We start from the raw sequence: 17,330 nt of genomic DNA on the forward strand, positions 1-17,330 counted from the left end.
GACAGTAAGATTTAGTGTTTGAGATAAATTGATCCTGAACACGACATACATTAGAGCCTCTAATCACTTCATGCTTGCTGTCATTCCCAGACGAAATCCTGAATTTGATGAGTCTGATGCTGAATATAATCAGTTCCCACCACTGCTGAAGCCCTCCAACTGTATTGAATATAATAAAGTCTAGCTATCACAACATTTTGCTACAGATCTCATTGTTATAGTGTATTTTTAAAAACAGGAGCAGGATGTTATGCAGCTTACAGCACCAATAAGGCAGCAGTACAAGGTCAGTTAGATCGATCTAGTGAAGAACTGCACTGTTTCATTCCTTTTAGTGTTTGTAAGTAGTATCTGAGAGTGATTGGGAAGAATGCTAAAATAGTGTGTGAACTCTGATGGATAAGACAAATAACTGCTTAACTTTGATCTGAACAGACCCACAATCCTCTTCCTTATCACATTAAGGTTGAACCACTGCAGTCACGTTGACTATTTTAACCATGTTTTTGACTACCTTTCTGGACGTCAAAAGGTGGAATGACGTTGCTGCCTATGTATGGATCAGATACCCTTGGATTTCATCAAAAATATCTTAAAGGGTTAGTTCACCCAAAAATGAAAATTCTGTCATTTATTACTCACCCTCATGCCATTCCACACCCGTAAGACCTTCATTAATCTTCGGAACACAAATTAAGATATTTTAGTTGAAATCCGATGGCTCAGTGAGGCCTCCATAGCCAGCAATGACATTTCCTATCTCAAGATCCATTAATGTACTAAAAACATATTTAATTCGGTCCATGTGAGTACAGTGTTTCAATATTAATATTATAAAGCGACGAGAATATTTTTGGTGCGCCAAAAAAAAAATAAAAAATAACGACTTATTTAGTGATGGACGATTTCAAAACACTGCTTCAGGAAGAATCGGAGCAAAAATGAATCAGTGTATCGAATCTGCTGTTCGGAGCGCCAAAGTCACATGATTTCAGCTGTTGGCGGTTTGACACGCGATCCGAATCATGATTCGATACACTGATTCATTTGTGCTCCGATGCTTCCTGAAGCAGTGTTTTGAAATCGACCACTAAATAAGTCGTTATTTTGGTTTTTTTGGTGCACCAAAAATATTCTCGTCGCTTTATAATATTAATATTGAACCACTGTACTCACATGAACTGATTTAGATGTGTTTTTAGTACTTTTATGGATCTTGAGAGAGGAAGTGTCATTACTCCCTATGGAGGCCTCGCTGAGCCATCAGATTTCAACTAAAATATCTTAATTTGTGTTCTGAAGATGAACGAAGGTTTTACGGGTGTGGAACGGCATGAGGGTGAGTAATAAATGACAGAATTTTAATTTTTGGGCGAACTAACCCATTTTTTACCACTAAGTGGCGCTATAACCATAGATTTTCACAGGTTATGGAGTGGACACATCACAGCTCTATACCAGATATTACAGCATTAATATTCAAATAGCTACCAATGTGTTTACAAGTTAAAAATTGAGTATGACTTATTAAAGCAGAGTTCATATAATATGTCAATATCAATTCAAATAACAATAATAGATTTATTTTTGTTATTAAAAATAAGAACAAAGAAGCAAATTTCAAACAATAGAACAAATACAACAGATCAAAAACATTAAATCAAGTTTTGTCAGGTACAGAAGGTTTCTTTAACATGTAGAAATACTGACAGGTCATAATCGAGTGTGACTGGCTTATCTTTCAGGAAGGTCAAAGGTCATGGTATAGATCACATGGGTCTCATCTATGAAGGTGCTGCTAGATGCAGAAGAAGCTCATGAGAGTGTTTGACATCCTCTACTGAAACACGTCATCATTGACTCTCTCTGCTCTGATGAAAGTGAAGTATATTAATATATTGAATTATTTGTGTTCATTACAGCACTGAGAGCAGCAGCGGGACGATCACATGACAGATACAGAAAGAAAACACTGACATTATTCACCACAACACTACATGATGAATTCAGAGCATGGTATTACCACAGTTCATGTAGAAAAACATGGTTTATCATGTCAGGATACTTTCTAGATCAGGACAACTAGCATGAACCACTGAACAAAGAAACTCCAACAATTCTGACATTTACAGTAATGATGAGATTCATCTGGACTGATTTCAGAGTTCAGCTCACAGTTTTCCTTCTTTCATTCCTAATATATTTCTGAGTTATCTGGATTGAACTGATGATGATTGACTCAATCCTTGTTTTTATCTTTTCTCAGAGTTGTCAGAGCATCAGGTCTGTAAATTCAGTTCAGGAGGAGGTTTATTTAAAGTAAACTGGATTAGATTTGAATAATTGTGCTCAAACGTTCACTGATCAAGAGTTTACAGTATCATCACATGATCTGGATTTATACATTTAAAAAAAAAAATTATAAACTGACATTTTATCAATTTATTAAATTATTTTTGTAATAGTTTAAAGCTGCTGTCCGCAATTTTTGGCCCTCTAGCGGTTAATAAACAGAACTGCGTCTTGCAGAAGAACATTGTAGCCGGAGCTACTTTTCTCCGTGTATGTCTATGGCGAGTCACGCAGTTACTGTGATACTCTGCGGTGGGTCCTACCAGACCGGTCTGAAATAGTCCGAATATAAACACTTATTATAAGTGTACCATGATTCAGGGTAAGACAAAAACACGGTTTGGAAAATGGATTCATGTTGTGCATTCTCATTATATAATTTTTGTAAATTTTGAACACAAAAAAAGTTGCGGGCAGCAGCTTTAAAGTTTATTTTTAAAAAAATGTTTTAAATATATACTAAGTGTCGTAAATCTGTGTTGAATTCAGTTGTTTTTCAAATAAATGTTTCAGAGTCAGTGAAATCAGATTGTGTATTTTTATTGTACTTACCCTGAAACTACATTGAACAAGAGTGTATTCCTAGCATAGTAATGAATATGTACCCCTCAAAATACTCATTCTAATAAAAAAACTTACAGTATAAATAATGTGATAATTTTCCCGGTCATTGCCCTTTTATTCCCCAAACTTTACATATTGTTCCCTTATACCTACACATACATACTCTATAGATCCACTATAATTACTGAAGTTACGCTGTAAATTAATTTTACTTAAGCAGTACTTTGCAGGCTGTAATCTAAAGTTACATTTATTCTGACATGTTATTTCACTGACAGAAGTTCAGCTGTAGTATTGATGTAATGAAGAGAAAATAAAAGACTCTATAACATCTCACTGTTACTGATTTATCATGAGCTCAAAGCATTATGGGTAGAATCTCTCTACAGTCTATTCTGAATCATCAACACAGTTTCACTGATCCAGAACTAACCCTAATCCCAGGATAGAGTGGTTGAGTGAATGTGGTCTGGACTGTGTGGATGAGGATCATTGTGTCTCCAGAGACGCTGTAGAAGGACAGAGTTCCTGCACTGTGATCCACATACACTCCTATTCTACTGCTGATGGGCTTTACAGGGAGTTTAGTCTTTATGCTATTGTGATAGAATGAGTAACTGGAGGGAGAGCAGTACAAATTCCAGGACTGATCACAAAATCCAAACCAACACTCATAACCCCGTCCCTTCCTCCTGATGCTCTTATATGACACTGATATATCCACACATCCACTCCACTCAATCTCCCAGTAACAGCGTCGATCACACACACTCTCTCTACACAACACCTGCTCCCAATGATCAAATCTGTCTGGATGATCAGGATACCACTGCTCTGTTTCAGTGACAGTAATCACTCTGTTCTCCTCAGACAGACGGAGGTATTTATTGACTGTGTTCGGATCCAGAGTGAGCTGATGGGAATCTGATGGAGATAAAACACATCAGGAATTATGAATCTGTCTGATATCCTGTGAAAATGATCATTATCATTATCCAACATTTTCTAAATGGCTTCCCTGAATATTAATGTTGGTTATTATTCTGTTAGGCCTATTTTTATATTTACACCATTCAAATGTTTGGGGTCAGTATGAGTTTGATACTTTAGTTCATCAAGGATCCTTTAATTAGATTCAACAATAAGTCTAACTAGATAAAAAAAAAGTTTGTAGACAAACTTCAAGTCGGCTTGAAAGTTTGAAAAAAATTGTTTTAGCTTTGAAGTTTTAAAATCCAGATTGATAAATAGATAAATAAATAAACTCAGAGTCGTTGCTAAGGTGTTGCTATGCGGTTGCTAGAGCATTCTGGGTGGTTGCTAGGGTGTTGGCAAGCAGTTTCTAAGGTACTCTGTGTAGTTGCTAGGGTCTTGCTATGTGGTTTCTAGGATATTCTAGATGGTTGCTAAGGTGCTATGCTGTTTCTAGAGTACTCTGAGTGGTTGCTAGGGTGTTGCTATGTGGTTGCTAGGGTACTCAGAGTGGTTGCTAAGGTGTTGATATGCAGTTGCTAGGGCATTCTGGGTGGTTGCTAGGGCATTGCTATGCATTTTGCTAGGGTGTTGCTATGTGGTTTCTAGGATATTCTAGATAGGGCTGGGTGATACAGCTAAAAAATTCATCACAATATAATGTTTCATATTGTTCGTTATCAATAATTATTGAACATTTTTTAATAAATTAAAAAAAAGACCAATATAATTTTTTTTTTAATTTAACCAATAAGTAAGTAAAATGTAAACACATCTTTCTAATATTTTAAATGAAGATTAAATAAGTGTTAAAGAAACTTAGAGCTGCACAATTCTGGATAAACTGAGAAACACTTTTTTGTTTTTCAAACTGAGATTATGATTCTGATTGACAACTAAATTAAGTAACATGTAATTTACTAGAGGTTCTGACAAAATATTAAAGGTGCCCTAGAATTAAAAATAGAATTTACCTTGGCATAGTTGAATAACAAGAGTTTAGTACATGGAAATGACATACAGTGAGTCTCAAACTCCATTGTTTCCTCCTTCTTATATAAATCTCATTTGTTTAAAAGACCTCAGAAGAACAGGTGAATCTCAACATAACACCGACTGTTACGTAACAGTCGGGATCATTAATATGTACGCCCCCAATATTTGCATATGCCAGCTCATGTTCAAGGCATTAAACAAGGGCAGCCAGTATTAATGTCTGGATCTGTGCACAGCTGAATCATCAGACTAGGTAAGCAAGCAAGAACAATAGCAAAAAATGGCAGATGGAGCAATAATAACTGACATGATCCATGATAACATGATATTTTTAGTGATATTTGTAAATTGTCTTTCTAAATGTTTCGTTAGCATGTTGCTAATGTACTGTTGAATGTGGTTAAAGTTACCAATGTTTCTGACTGTATTCACGGAGACAAGAGAGCCGTCGCTATTTTCATTTTTAAACACTTGCAGTCTGTTTAATTCATAAACACAACTTCATTCTTTATAAATCTCTCCAACAGTGTGTAATGTTAGCTTTAGCCACAGAGCACCATCAAACTCATTCAGAATCAAATGTAAACATCCAAATAAATACCATACTTACACGATTAGACATGCTGCATGATGAACACTTTGTAAAGATCCATTTTAAGGGTTATATTAGCTGTGTGAACTTTGTTTATGCTGTTTAAGGCAAGCGCGAGCTCTGGGGGCGGGGAGCACGAGAATTTAAAGGGGCCGCAGCCTGAATTGGCGCATATTTAATGATGCCCCAAAATAGGCAGTTAAAAAAATGAATAAAAAAAAATCTATGGGGTATTTTGAACTCATAAATACTCTTGTTTCATTACTGGATGAATCAGTGTGTATTTGAAAGAATCTGTTGAATGAAGATTCAATGTCAAATACATTTTTAAAGGTGCCCTAGAACGTTCTTTCACAAGATGTAATATAAGTCTAAGTTGTCCCCTGAATGTGTCTGTGAAGTTTCAGCTCAAAATACCCCATAGATTTTTTTAATGAATTTTTTTAACTGCCTATTTTGGGGCATCATTAAATATGCGCCGATTCAGGGCTGCTTCCCCTTTAAATCTTGCGCTCCCTGCACCCCCGAGCTCTCGACTATAAAACAGTGCATAAACAAAGTTCACACAGCTAATATAACCCTCAACTGGATCTTTACAAAATGTTGGTCATGCAAGCTGCATGCATGCGTCGGATCATGTGAGTATAGTATTTATTTGGATGTTTACATTTGATTCTGAATGAGTTTGAGGCTGTGCTCCGTGGCTAACGTGCTAATGCTACACTGTTGGAGAGATTTATAAAGAATGAAGTTGTGTTTATGCATTATACAGACTGCAAGTGTTTAAAAATGAAAATAGCGACGGCTCTCTTGTCTCCGTGAATACAGTAAGAAACGATGGTAACTTTAACCACATTTAACAGTACATTAGCAACATGCTAATGAAACATTTAGAAAGACAATTTACAAATATCACTAAAAATATCATGATATCATGGATCATGTCAGTTATTATTGCTCCATCTGCCATTTTTCGCTATTGTCTTTGCTTGCTTACCTAGTCTGATGATTCAGCTGTGCACAGATCCAGACGTTAATACTGGCTGCCCTTGTCTAATGCCTTGAACATGAGCTGGCATATGCAAATATTGGGGGCGTACATATTAATGATCCTGACTGTTACGTAACAGTCGGTGTTATGTTGAGATTCGCCTGTTCTTCAGAGGTCTTTTAAACAAATCAAATTTACATAAGAAGGAGGAAACAATGGAGTTTGAGACTCACTGTATGTCATTTCCATGTACTGAACTCTTGTTATTCAACTATGCCGAGGTAAATTCAATTTTTGATTCTAGGGCACCTTTAACAGTCACTTGGTGGTGAAACAATGTAATTGATAAATGAGTAAATAAGTAAGTTTTTTTTTTTTAATTGACAACATAAACATTACTATTTATATCTGAACTATAAACTTTTATTGCAGTACTTCTGTGATAATTTAAATATTTGTAACAGAAATAAAGATACTGTGTGGTTGAAAACACTGTGTAGCTGTTAATACCGAAATGACAACTGCTCTCTCAAGACGAACTTTGAAGTAGAACAACTGTAAGATGTAAGGAAACTGCACACTGACGAGCTGATATGTCCTTTTTTATTCACAATCTCTTCGTCGCCGGCAGGTACAGCACATTTTTCATGTGTTTGTGTGTTCTGATCTCACGTGGCGATTGTGCATCTGAACTCCACAGCAGCTTTTTTGCGTGTCACTCGTACCGCGTCTGTTTGTGATCCAGGGACGGTGCGAGCTTGAGAGTTGTTCATGAAACCGAACTTCATGTCTGTTTACATTTTAATGCATTTAAGTGAAACTATATAGAGAGTTATATCGAACATTTTTTCTATCGTTATCGATAAAGGCATACCGTCGATAAATATCAATACCGTTTTATCGCCCAGGCCTAATTCTAGATGGTTGCTCCGGGTGAATGCTAGTTTATTGCTATGTGGTTGCAAGGATACTCAGAATGGTTGCTAAGGTGTAGATATGCAGTTGGCATTCTGGGTGGTTGCTAGGTGTTGCTAGGGTATTCTGGGTGATTGCTAAGGTGCTTCTATGTGGTTGCTAGGGCTTGAAATTTTGAAAAAAATTGTTTTAGTTTTGTAGTTTTAAAAGCCTGTGGAGTGGTTACTAAGGTTTTGGTATGTGTTTGCTAGGATACTCAGAGTGGTTGCTAAGGTGTTGCTATGCGTTTCTAGGGTATTCTGGGTGGTTGCCAAGGTGTTGCTATGCGGTTGCTAAGGTTCTCAGGGTGTTTACTAGTATGTATCATCACATTGTTAGCATATTTTAAAGGGGACATATCATGCATTTCTAGGGTATTCTGGGTGGTTGCCAAGGTGTTGCTATGCAGTTGCTAAGGTTCTCAGGGTGTTTACTAGTACGTATCATCACATTGTTAGCATATTTTAAAGGGGACATATCATGAAAGTCACACTTTTTCCGTGTTTAAAGGTGCCCTAGAATTTAAAATTGAATTTACCTCTGCATAGTTGAATAACAAGAGTTCAGTACATGGAAATGACATACAGTGAGTCTCAAACTCCATTGTTTCCTCCTTCTTATATAAATCTCATTTGTTTAAAATACCTCTGAAGAACAGGCGAATCTCAACATAACACTGACTGTTACGCAACAGTCAGGATCATTAATATGTACGTCCCCAATATTTGCATATACCAGCCCATGTTCAAGGCATTAGACAAGCCAGTATTAACGTCTGGAGCAGAATCATCATAATTCTGAATCATCAGAAGTTCTGCAGGCATTGTGAAGCAAGCAAGCACAATAGTGAAAATGGCAGATGGATCGATAATAACTGTTCATAATCCATGATATCATGATACATTCCATGATATTTGTAAATTATCTTTCTAAATGTGTTGTTAGCATGTTGCTAATGTACTGTTAATTGTTTAAAGCAGTGGTTCTCAACCGTTTTTGGTCCAGCGCCCCCTATCCATTATCCAGGTCCCCCCGAATTCATTTGAAGCGAAACTGAAAGTAAAAAGTGTTCTCACACAGCCTACCTCTCTCGTTCAGCACAAATTTAGGTGTTTCCATAGTGGCAATGTATTTGGATGGTGAATTAAGATTTATTTTGTAAACTAGGATTTGTACGTCTCTCCTGTTTCAATATTGACGAAAATAATCATCATCTTCACATGAGCAAAAATGTGCTTGACAGGAACAGTTTCAGCGGTGGTCACACTGAATGGCCATAGTGAACGGCACATATACCACAGAGTATTTAAAATGAGCAACTTTTTAGATGTTTGGATGACTGTATTTTAAATACGGGAGGCGCCTGCGCGATCACTTCAACTGTTTCCTTATACCAGCAGAAACAACTTAAATACTCTGTAATTTACAGATATGAGTAAGACATCATTCGATACTGCAAAGTTTACTTTTATTTGTGTACACTCAACACTAAAAACAGAACATTGTGCTTTTGCAAAATAAAGACAGGATGCGCTTTTTGTCATCTCAGTTTTCTTTCCATGAACTTGTTTGTGGAGAGCCGCACCTCACAAAAATGAATCAAACTCAGCACTATATTATTTGTCATTTGAGATTTTTTGTTCGCTTTGTTAATCAATTAAGTTAAATATATTTGGCATATTTATTCATTTTCAACAATTATTTTATGAAAACAAATTTTGTTATTTTAATTTTATTATTATAGGCTACAAACTATCCTGTCAACCCATTTTTTTAAGTCTTGTGACACAGGGTTTGAAAACCTGTGATATAAAGAATACATATAAACTTTGATGACGATGCTTTCTAAAACTTAAGCATGCAAGTCGCATGCTTCACATTATATCATGAAGGGAACTTGTCGTGATGGAGACTTCAGAGAGAGCTAGCCTATTTGTGTTGTTGGACATCGTTTTATTAAAATTCTATGAAGAGACGCAGAAGAACTGTTGAAATATGGATGATTAAACGCTTATATGCCTATACACTGTCAGCCTCCACATGAACACGCTTGCGCACAAAATGACTACGAGTTTAAACATCTGAATTGTCAAGGGCTGTGTTTGTCAGACTTTGTTGGGCCTAATGCATAATGCCATGGTGTTTTACGCACAAATGGTCACAACACACCATAAGTATGCCAATAAATTGTTTCCATCATCTTGACGCGCATTTGAACTATGAGGCAAAACTCAATTGAATTTCTTTGACAATTTTGACATTATTTAGTTTAATTCATTCATCCATCACCTGAGTGAATGGAAACATGATTTATTGAAAATATTTGAAAATATAAGTAGTTCTTAAGTCAATGCTTTTATAATGGCTTGTCAACTTTCCACGATTCTAGTCAGCACTGAATTCTAGCCACCACTGGATTGTTGTCAGCGCGAAACACATTTTTGTGCATGTAAATGCTGATTCTTGTCAGCGCTGGATTCTAGTCAGAGCTTGAACGCTGGTCTATGACTGAAATAATTCTGAAATAAGTAGTTGCAAAAGAAACGATACATAGCTAACAAGTTGCATTAAACTGGCAGATTTTAGAATGTTGTAGGCAATTCTTTTGCAAGTAATTACAAGTTTAATCTTGTCTTGCTTGGATCTTTGGTGTAAACTCGTGAACGCCCCCATTTAAAAAATGTTGTTTTCTGAACGCCCCGTTGAGAAACACTAGTTTATAGTTACCATTGTTTTTACTGTAATCACGCAGACCAGAGCCATGTCGTTATTTTCATTTTAACCTGAAAACGCTTGGTCTGTATAATTCATAAACGCATCTTCATTATTTATAAATCTCTCCAACAGTGTGTAGCTTTAGCCACGTTAGCTGTGAAACACTATCAAACTCATTCAGAATCAAATGTTAGCAACCATCCACAAAACACATGCCATACTTACGTGATCTGATATGCTGCATCACAAACAGTTTGTAATGATCCATTTTAAAACTTATATTTGCTGTGTGAGCTTTTCCTGTATTGTTTACACCTCAGTGTTTTGGAATTGCGAGTTTGGGGGCGGGGAGTACAAGCTCATTTGCATTTAAAGTTACACACACCAAATAAGCAGATTTTTTCTCCCACCCAAAAATAGGCAGTTAAACCATGGTATAATAAAAAATCCATGGGGTATTTTGAGCTGAAACTTCACAGACACATTCTGGGGACACCTGAGACTTATATTACATGATGTAAAAAGGGCACATTGCTAGCATATCCAAGGCTAGTTGCTAGGCTTTGTTAGTTAAGATTAGATAGATAGATAGATAGATAGATACATAGATAGATTAGAAATATTAGAATGGAAGCTTAATTGAGCCTAATGAGCCTCTCCAACTGTCAAAATTTGAATTAGCTCTTTTGAACATTCCATCCATGTAAACCTATGGGATTTATTTGAGATTTGATCAGCAGTTTTAGGAAAACTGTAAGTCGGATCAGTTTGAAAAGATATAGCAACTCGGGTCAGAACAGTCTGAAGGTCTAGTCTGAGTTTGGTGGATGTAGCTTCAAAGCTCTAGGAGGAGTAGCATTTAGAAATTTAGTGTCAGAAGAAGAAGAATAGAAAGCTTAAGTAGTAGATCAGTAAGTTTTTAACTTTTTCAAGCCAACTTAATAATTTGATTTACAAAGTTTGCAGTTTGTTCTTACTGTCCTAAAACTCTTGAAAAGTTTTTTTTACTTCTGTGATTTTAAATTGGCTTTCAATGAAAAATAATCACATGTATCCCTTAGTATTAGAAGATATCCTGTTTTTGAAGAATATGTTGAATCCCCAGTTCAAAATAACTCACATTTCTATTTTTCATTTCATATATTTCTATTTCAATCTTTCCGTTCATCAAAAATTAGATTAAAAAAAACACCTCCACGCATTTTTATTTTACATTTTAAAATATATTCAAATAGAAAATAGCTCTTTAAAATCATAGTGATATTTCAAAATATTACTGTATTTTTGATCAAATAAATGCAGTCAATGTTCAACATGAGAATTTGCATGATCAACTATAAAACTCTTGTCATGTTTTCTTTCTCCTTCTACAGGAAGAACATGAACACACTCAGTGAGTTTCTCTGCTTGTTTTCTTAGTGACTTACATTGTAGGAAGTCGTTCCTGGGCCTGGGAACAATGTTGGTGAAAGTGACTGTGGAAATCAACAGATATGAAGATTGATTATCATGTCAAGAGAAAAAGATCCCTGCGTTCGTTCCTGAGACATTTCTAATATGATCTTATACATTATTTGAGATTATGGAGGATCATTTCTGAGAGCAGATGAATCTCCAGGACTTTACCTCTGTCAGAGATCTTCTTGAGCTCCTCTTTGCAGAAATCCTCCAGTTTGTCTTTCAGCTGACGGACAGATTCACTCACGACATAAAAAGAGGAGAGAGAACTGAAGGGATCGTCATTTATGTCTGTAGATTCAGGAGGAGCTGAGAGAAACTGGAAACTCTACAGAAAACAGAAATCAAAGCTCATCACCTCCACACTTCAGCCAATAACCTGCACTAGTGTCAGATTTGAGCAGCTCTTGTTGATCTTTAGTAACTCTCCTCAATCCAGCACTTTTACAACATCAGATTCATTCTTCTCATATTCATTATTTCATGTTAGAGCTATAAGATCTAGCGTTTGACACTTACACTATATGTGAACTTTCTAGGAAATCACTTGGTGATCAAACATCTGACAATAACATAAATGTAATAGATCAAGAGCATCAATGGAGTCACATGACAGGGTTGAGTAGATTTGATCATGAAAAGCAGTTCAAAGATTGTGATTGATAATTATTTATAATTTTTGAGCAGTTAGTGGCTCTGAAATTCACAAGGACTCTTAGGACACGATCTCAAGGTCAGGTTTTGTGTTTAAATACACTGAGGCATTGATAATATACAGCCTCACTTCCTGTTTGAGGACTTCACTGTCAAATTCATTAATGTGTTAGTGAAAATTATTATAAAAGTTTTTCAGTTTGAAGATTATCTGATTTTGATAAACATTGCTCAATTTGTAGTAAAATCATAAGTAAAAAGAAGATGGGAAATCTAACTGGGTGAAACTGGTACCATCAAGTTCATGGATTTCACATAGTTGTAACACAAAGTTTAAATATTAGTGAAGTTTTGAACTTTTGCTGTCTGGAAGGTCAATATATCTTTCAGAAAATTGTTTCCTACGAGATTTCCAGAGCTGAACTGCATTTGTAAGTGCGTCTCTTTCAAAAGAAGATGATCAGATGAGAGTCTGACTGATGATTATATAATAACCGAACACACAAATCAACACTTCAGTCAACGGCTCATTCTGCTCTCATGAAATGTTCCTCTGTGAGTCTCTTGCTCAAGTCCACTATGATCCTGTTCTTCTAGATCTCTGTTACCTGCAGGAAATGGATGTGATCCTGTGTGTGTGAAAGCTGCTCCAGCTCAGCGTCTCTCTTCCTCAGATCATTGATCTCCTGCTCCAGTCGCTCCAGTCGTCCTTCAGCTCGACTCACTGCAGTCTTTTCCTGATCTCTGATCTGCTGTGTGGCCTCAGAGCGGCTTCTCTCAATGGAGCGGATGAGCTCAGTGAAGATCCTCTCACTGTCCTCCACTGCTGTCTGTGCAGAGCGCTGTTAGGACACACATCACAATCACACAGTGGCTTCAGTGAGTCCTGACTGAGACTTCTCAAACTTCTCTTCTTCTCCAGACTCACCTTATGAGACTCCACAGCCTCTCTCAGCTGCTGAAGATCTTTCTCTCTCTGCTGGATCCTCTGCTGGAACAACCTCTGCGTCTCCTTCAGCTGGTGCTAAAGGACAAACCAATAACAGGAGAAACATCACATAAATCATCAGGTAAACAGATATGAATCCAATATCTCTTACAAACAATAGTGAAATGAAAAACATTGATCAACCTTAGTTAAATTCATTCATTCACCAGAATATCGGCAGACCCAGAGCCCGGATCATCCCCAACGACGCGGAGTTCTCGTGCGAGCCCCCCGCAGACGGAGAGTTTCCACCGGCCGTAACGCATCAACCGGATCCCGAATTCATGAAGACAGAGGTGACCCTCGCCCCGGAAGAGGAGCTCCATCAAGCGTCTGACCAGGGGTGTGAGCCCACGACACCTGCGGACGAGGGAGAGACAACCTCGGAGAGAGAGGACTGGCTGATTGACTTCAGCAAGGATTCGACTCCCACCCTATCCCACTCGGTATCATCATCTTCATTGACACCATCTTCTATGGACTACATAATGAACTCTAACCTCCTTACTGTTAATCTGCCCACACTGACATCACTGCAGTGCTCAGACAGTCCTCCAGTCCCATCACTGCCAGATGTCTCCAGCCCTGCGCCGTCTCTGGGGGATCCCTGTGACATCGAGCCGCAGGGCAGTCATCCATCCGCAGTGCCCAGGCAAGAGGATCCTATGGCTTCGCCTCCCGCCGTCAAACTCTTCGCTCCATCTCGGCCCGTCGACCTGCCGGCTCCATCCAGACTCCTTCCACCTACGGTTCCTCTGGAGACCCTCCGACTGACGGCTCCTCCGGTCTCCCTCGTCCGGCCAGCTCCCCCTTGATCAGTCGTCATACCTCTTCCGCCTCTGACTTGCGGGCCTTTCGTTCCACTCCGTCCCTCCACCCCTATGGCTACAGGGGGTTCCTCCTTCCCCTCGGGGTCACCTCTGTCCTCCATCGCACTGGCGTCACTGCAGCTTTCGGGATCTCCAGCTCCACCTATGTTGATTGTCACCGTGATGTCGCCGGGGTCTCCTAAGTCTGCGACGTCGCGGGAGTTCACCAGCTCTCCGTCTGCGCCTCTGGATCTACCTGCCAAGTCTCTGTCGGTTGTCCCACAGATGCCGTCAGTCTGCCCAACACCATCTGGGCTCCTCCCATCATCGACTCTGCTGTGGACTGTCGGTTCTGGGGAGCTCTGGGTCTCTGCCAGCGGTCATCCACCACCAACGCCGCCAGGGGATCGTCGTTCTCCCTTCATCACTCCATCACCATCACTCTGTCTACCTCCAGAACCCCCTCCGGCCCTCCCCTTGGATGTTATGTTATGGCGCGAGGACGCACCTTGCTGGAGGGGGGTGTAATGTCCCAGTCACCACCTTGTCCCGTTTGTTTTGTTTGTCATGTGCTTCTCTGTTCCCGCCACTCATCACTCACCAAGGACACTGATTACCTTCCCAGCTGTATGTCATTTGTATTGTGTATTTAGGTTCCTGCTTGTGGGGTCACTTGTCCGGTATTGTTTATGTCAACTGTTTGCTGTTACCCGTTCTTACAGTTTCTGAGATTAAACTTCGTTGTGCTTCCGTCTTCCTTGGAGCACCCTGACAAGTACATTAGTAGTGTTTGACAGGCTACTTTAAAGAATTGCATGCATTTTGGATCATATAAAAAATGGACGTGCTCCTCAAGACGACTACGGTATTGTAAATCACTAAAGTTTCTGCTTTGAACAGCTCTTTATATGGCTACATAGGCAACATGAAATTCTTCAAAGTCTTTTTCAGTACTGCATATGAATGAATTATCTAAGGTCAGAGTTTTTTGTTTCACTAGTGTTTATAAGAGGCTTTTCAATAATTATGGCCTAAAGGCCTCTCATACTAAACAGTCAATTTCACACAGTTTCACTTAGTAGAATGATAATAATCTGTTATTTAAACGGTGATTAAAATATATATAGAAAGCGATCAAAGAACGCTCCCTTTACAATCGCTGGAGCTGTCAATCAAACAGCGTGAGTTTATCAGTGACTGAGTTCTGGACTCTCACCAAAACTCCCGTTATAACAAAGTCTCTTTAATCTGTAGCCTTTGGTTATAATCAACTAATATCTTATTTACATTGTGTTTGCACTGTTAGTTATGATGAAAGCATTTGTTAGTGTGCAGAAATCAAGTTGCAATGAGAAGATCACTGCTTTCATGCACTCAACAACATGTCTGTGATCGACTACAATGTTCATCACTGCAACCTTTCATGCCACAATATAAATATAATGCTTTAATCAACACTTTTCACAATTAGTAAACCTTGAGGGCTGTAATAGTAAAAATGTGCTTTTGAGAGAGTAATACTTGGCTATTTCAAATGGAAAGAAGTCAGCCAATCACAGTAGTGGGCGTTTACACTGAAGTCTCACAGCAGACACGCCCCTTAAAACAGAGCGTTCAAATCAGAGGGCTAAAATCAGCGTAGGAAAAATGCCTTTTATTTATAAATTATGACATTTTTTGATGTAAAAATTATACTAACATTATAAGTGCACCCCAGGAAATATTATAAATCAATGCAGCTCATGATCCCTTTAAATGTATTCTAGTAGACCCTATAAACAAAATTATGAGCCTGTAAATGATCATAATGGGACCTCTTTAAGTTCATACCTGTTTCTCTGTCCTCTGTGCTGCAGCTGATACAGTGTCATGGTTTTTATGTTCATCCATACACAGCAGACATATAACCTTCTGATCAGTGCGGCAGAAAACCTCAAGGATCTTGTCGTGTTTCGGGCAGATCATCTCCTGCAGTCGTCCAGTGGCTTCAGTCAGATTGTGTCTCTTTCCTTTAAACCAACTCTCATGTTGTTCAAGGTGATTCTGACAGTAAGAGTTCAGACACACCAGACAGGACTTGACAGCTTTGTGTTTTCTTCCAGTACAGACGTCACACTGCACATCTCCAGTTCCAGCGTAACAGTCAGCAGGAAGTTTAGTCTTCTTCAGTTTCTCCACCACTTCAGCCAGCATGGTGTTTTTAGCTAAAGCAGGTCTTGGACTGAAGGTCTGTCTGCACTGAGGGCAGCTGTAGACTCTCATCTGATCCTCCTGATCCCAGCAGCCTGTAATACAGCTCTTACAGTAACTGTGTCCACAGGGAATGGCCACTGGATCCTTCAGGAGATCCAGACACACTGGACACAGGAACTCATCCTGAGAAAATCTGGCTTCTGCCATTTTACTGCATGAATACAGAGACACAAACACACAACAGCTCAACTACACTTCAGTTTCTCTTTCCCTGAACTCATGTGATTCCTGTTTCCTGGTTCTGTGTTTGAGTGACGTGTGCAAAACAGGTGTGTCTGTAAAGCAGTATGACGAGGCATGATGATAACAGTCAATGGTGTCAAAAAGTGCAATGGTGTTTATTGGACAGTCTTTTGTGATCCAGTAGTTTCAAAATTGTGCACAAAATATTTACAAAGTGAGAAAAAAATATATATATTATGTGCACAAATTCAACTATATATATATATGTAACCCCTCACCCAGGTCCTACTCTCCCTGTGGGCCTCGAACCTGGGTCTTGGTGTGAGAGTTGAACGCACGAGGAGGCTAAAGGCTGTAACTACTAGCTGGTAGTGATGTGTCGTTCTTGAAAGATTCGTTCATTTTGAACAAATCTTTAATGTGACTCGGGAAGAACGAGTCGTCTCGGGGGGTGATTCGTTCAGTCGCGCATGCGCAATATTCTACAGGTTCTGTACTGCTAGTAGTAGTTCACCTGATGATTCAATTGATTAGTTCATTTCATGAGTCTTTCGGGTTTTGAGTCGTTCCTTAATCACGTGACAGACCCATACGCTATGCTGTGTGACCCAAGCACATTATATTTATTAGTAAATAACGTTAACTCTCCAGTTTTGTTTGAGTTTGTGTTACAACTGTTAAAGCTGAAGTTATCATAACCTTGATGTTTTAAACTAACATTAATAATTAAAATTCAAAATGTTATTTGCTTTTAATTTATGTCATTATGTCCTTTTTGAGCAATCTTCTTATACATATATTAGACCAATATGTCAAGTCTGCCTAGGAAAAGCAATTATTATAACAGCA

General features: G+C 38.5%; 1 protein-coding gene across 1 annotated transcript; it reads right to left on the reverse strand.

The window, feature by feature from the left end:
- Nucleotides 1-1,677: 1,677 nt before the first annotated feature.
- Nucleotides 1,678-16,497, reverse strand: LOC137024025 (tripartite motif-containing protein 16-like). The gene is made up of 6 exons (XM_067391180.1): nucleotides 15,876-16,497; nucleotides 13,177-13,272; nucleotides 12,857-13,090; nucleotides 11,763-11,922; nucleotides 11,564-11,611; nucleotides 1,678-3,840 (listed from the first exon to the last, which is right to left on the reverse strand). Exons 1-6 carry the CDS (start codon nucleotides 16,443-16,445, stop codon nucleotides 3,320-3,322), a joined length of 1,629 nt encoding a protein of 542 aa, XP_067247281.1. The 5' UTR covers nucleotides 16,446-16,497; the 3' UTR covers nucleotides 1,678-3,319.
- Between the last annotated feature and the right edge of the window lie 833 nt (nucleotides 16,498-17,330).

The sequence above is a fragment of the Chanodichthys erythropterus genome, chromosome 8 (assembly GCF_024489055.1).
Source record: "Chanodichthys erythropterus isolate Z2021 chromosome 8, ASM2448905v1, whole genome shotgun sequence".
Lineage (NCBI taxonomy): Eukaryota > Metazoa > Chordata > Actinopteri > Cypriniformes > Xenocyprididae > Chanodichthys > Chanodichthys erythropterus.